The 2,592-nt window shown below is 41.4% G+C and overlaps 1 protein-coding gene across 8 annotated transcripts in view; it reads left to right on the top strand.

The window, feature by feature from the left end:
* Window positions 1-1,852: 1,852 nt before the first annotated feature.
* Window positions 1,853-2,592, top strand: part of tjp1b (tight junction protein 1b) — a 54,650-nt gene continuing 53,910 nt past the window's right edge. For all 8 annotated transcript variants that reach the window (XM_047333118.1, XM_035641300.2, XM_047333105.1 and 5 more), the window contains exon 1: window positions 1,853-2,306. In XM_047333118.1, coding sequence (XP_047189074.1) covers window positions 1,868-2,306 — 439 coding nt within the window. In that variant the 5' untranslated portion in view covers window positions 1,853-1,867. The remainder of the gene's footprint in view (window positions 2,307-2,592) is intronic.

The raw sequence follows: 2,592 nt of genomic DNA, 5'->3' as shown, positions 1-2,592 counted from the left end.
GAATATATAGGGTGTTCAATCAACACCTCCACTCTTCCGTCCGTACTAGAATTTACTGAGGGGTGAAGCATACAGTGACCGTAACACCAGGAAATATAAATGATCATTTAGCTCCCTTCCCAAGCTCATTACATTTCTAAATAACTATCTGAAAGGTAAGCATCTCAACAGGTTTAACTCACAAACAATAAACTATTAAACTCAGCATTTCGACTAAAAAGAAACCCCCCCACCAGGTGGTTTAACCCATGATGTCAGCGATGACATCACCAACACCATAAAAACCAGGAAATTCTGGGCGGGGCCTCTTTCAAACCACAGACCTGTGTGGTGGCTCTGAACAAAGGAACAAACAATTGTAAGTATGAACAGAGAAGCAAACAATTAAACAATTTCCAAACCTGCAACTTAATAAAAATAAATGAAAGTAACTTCTGGCTTTGTGTATGCTTTAACTTACATACAATTTGATGTGAACTGTAACATAATGCTAACACAAACAAACCCGGGCCAGTGAGTGAAGCAATTTTACCTTAGCAGTGCTAAGTTATAGCAAAATGAACACGTGTAGAAAAAAACAAATAATTGATACAATAAATAAATGAGTTTAAGATGTGGACAGGTTGGTGTCTCAGAGGGTTTGTGGAAGTAAAGTACATTGTTCAAACCTGGAGCCTCTCCCTTAAACAGAATGAGTTCTTGTCTTCCACCATCTCTATCATGCAGATTGACGGTGATGGTGCAAAATGAACCTAAAGAAAACCCTGAACACATTACGGGAGAAGGCTCATCAAAAGTGAGCATGAAAGAAATGCATTATACTTCATATCTTGTGTCTCCGTTTGTGATGTGCAGATTATGCACATCTAGTTTGCTTGTTCAAATAACAAATGACTATAGAGTAAGATTTTGTGAAAAATCTGATTTTTATTCTAACATATTCTGCCAGTTAAATTTTTCATCTCTTTTTAAGTTGATTTTAAAGGCTTTGATAGTTAAACATTGGAATGGTGGCACTCAGATAATTTACTGTAAATGTGATGCTCAATGTTCATATAGCACCCTCCTCTGGCTCAGAGTGCGACGTCCTCCAACCTTTCAAACTGCAGCTGGATCAAATGTGATTCAAGGTCATGCTGGTTTGTGCTGTTACCTTTTTTGATAGATTTTCAGTATGACACATCAAGCTCTCCCTCTTGCCCTTGTTCCATTTCATTATATGTTAATGTACCTCCTCAATGAAGGCCTGACGTCTCAATATAATAGATCGATGCACGTTGCAGAATTTTAAAATCTTGTTGTAATCAGGAGTCACATTGGCAGAGATGACAGAAAGGTGAGAACCTCTAGTGCGGCAGCTGGAAGAGCCTTGCTCAGGGCCAACGTAAAAGTATGTTTCATACATATGCAGATCTTTTTCCAAGAGGTGTGGGGGATTTTAATCATGCAAACTTTCTTTTGTTACTCCCTGATGATTTTTAGGCAAGTCAGCGTTACCCTAAATAACCGTGGAACTGCGTGATAAATTATCTTCAAGGAACTCAAAGAATAGAGAAACTATAGTCAGACGCCTTTTTAATTAAATGGAACATATGGGGATTAAATGACCTCTTAAGTAGCTCAGAGGTTTTGATCTTCCAAGAGGACTGGCAAAATAATGCAAAATATGTTGAGGGTGTCCATCTTGTGGTGAGCGGTTTGCATTGGTGTTCTCAAGAGTCTGGTAATCTTCTTAGTGTCAATAAGTACCCAGCTAGAAATCAGCTACTGTCCAGATTGTCTCTTCCTGCCCCAGATAAACGACTCGGACGAAAACAGAGTGAGGCTCGAGGAAATATGTGGCATGGTTGCTTCACTGGCATGAAATATGCACCTCCCCTCCTTTGGGAGCTGTGTTGACAGAGCCGTGGAAGACGTTCTGGTGGGTTTCCTCAGCTTGAAGATGTTTGGCAGCGGCACCAAGAAGTGGTTTGTGAGGAAGCAGAAGCGGCAGCAACATCGGTCTGGCAGGAGGCCATGCACCAGGAAGAAGAAGAAGAGATGGGCGGCTAAGATCCTCAAACAGCACCGACAAAAGATCCTGAGTGAGCTGGACGTCAACACTGTGCTTCCCTACTTGGTGTACGATAAGGTCTTCTCGCTGGGGGAGTACAAAGAAATACTGGGACATGAGTCGAACAAGAAAAGGACGGAAATATTCCTGGACCGTCTGTCCTCGAAAGGGCCTGCTGCATTCTGCTCGTTCTGCTCCGTTTTGGAGGAAGTGTGTCCCCACCTGCTAACCTGCTTTCTGTTGGAGGGAGAAGGTACGGCCATTAATGAGCCACTAGTTACACAGATGAGGAACACAAAATGAAGTTCATGGAGGACAGTTTGGTCCTGTACTACTGTTTGCTTTGAAAAACATTTCAGTTTTCATTTTGAAGGAAAAGAACCGAGTTGAAGCCCATTGGTCTGTAGTAGGCTCCCACTTATTTGTTCCCTACTTTCCCCGTATCTTGTTTTACATTTAATGTTCTGTGAGAAATTGAAAACAAACGAGACATACAAAGCGAGGGAAGCTACTTTTCAGTAAGCTAGTGCCACAGACTA

The sequence above is a fragment of the Scophthalmus maximus genome, chromosome 7 (assembly GCF_022379125.1).
Source record: "Scophthalmus maximus strain ysfricsl-2021 chromosome 7, ASM2237912v1, whole genome shotgun sequence".
NCBI classification, from domain to species: domain Eukaryota; kingdom Metazoa; phylum Chordata; class Actinopteri; order Pleuronectiformes; family Scophthalmidae; genus Scophthalmus; species Scophthalmus maximus.
Note: the sequence above shows the minus strand (reverse complement) of the source record. Positions and strands in the feature narration are given on the sequence as shown.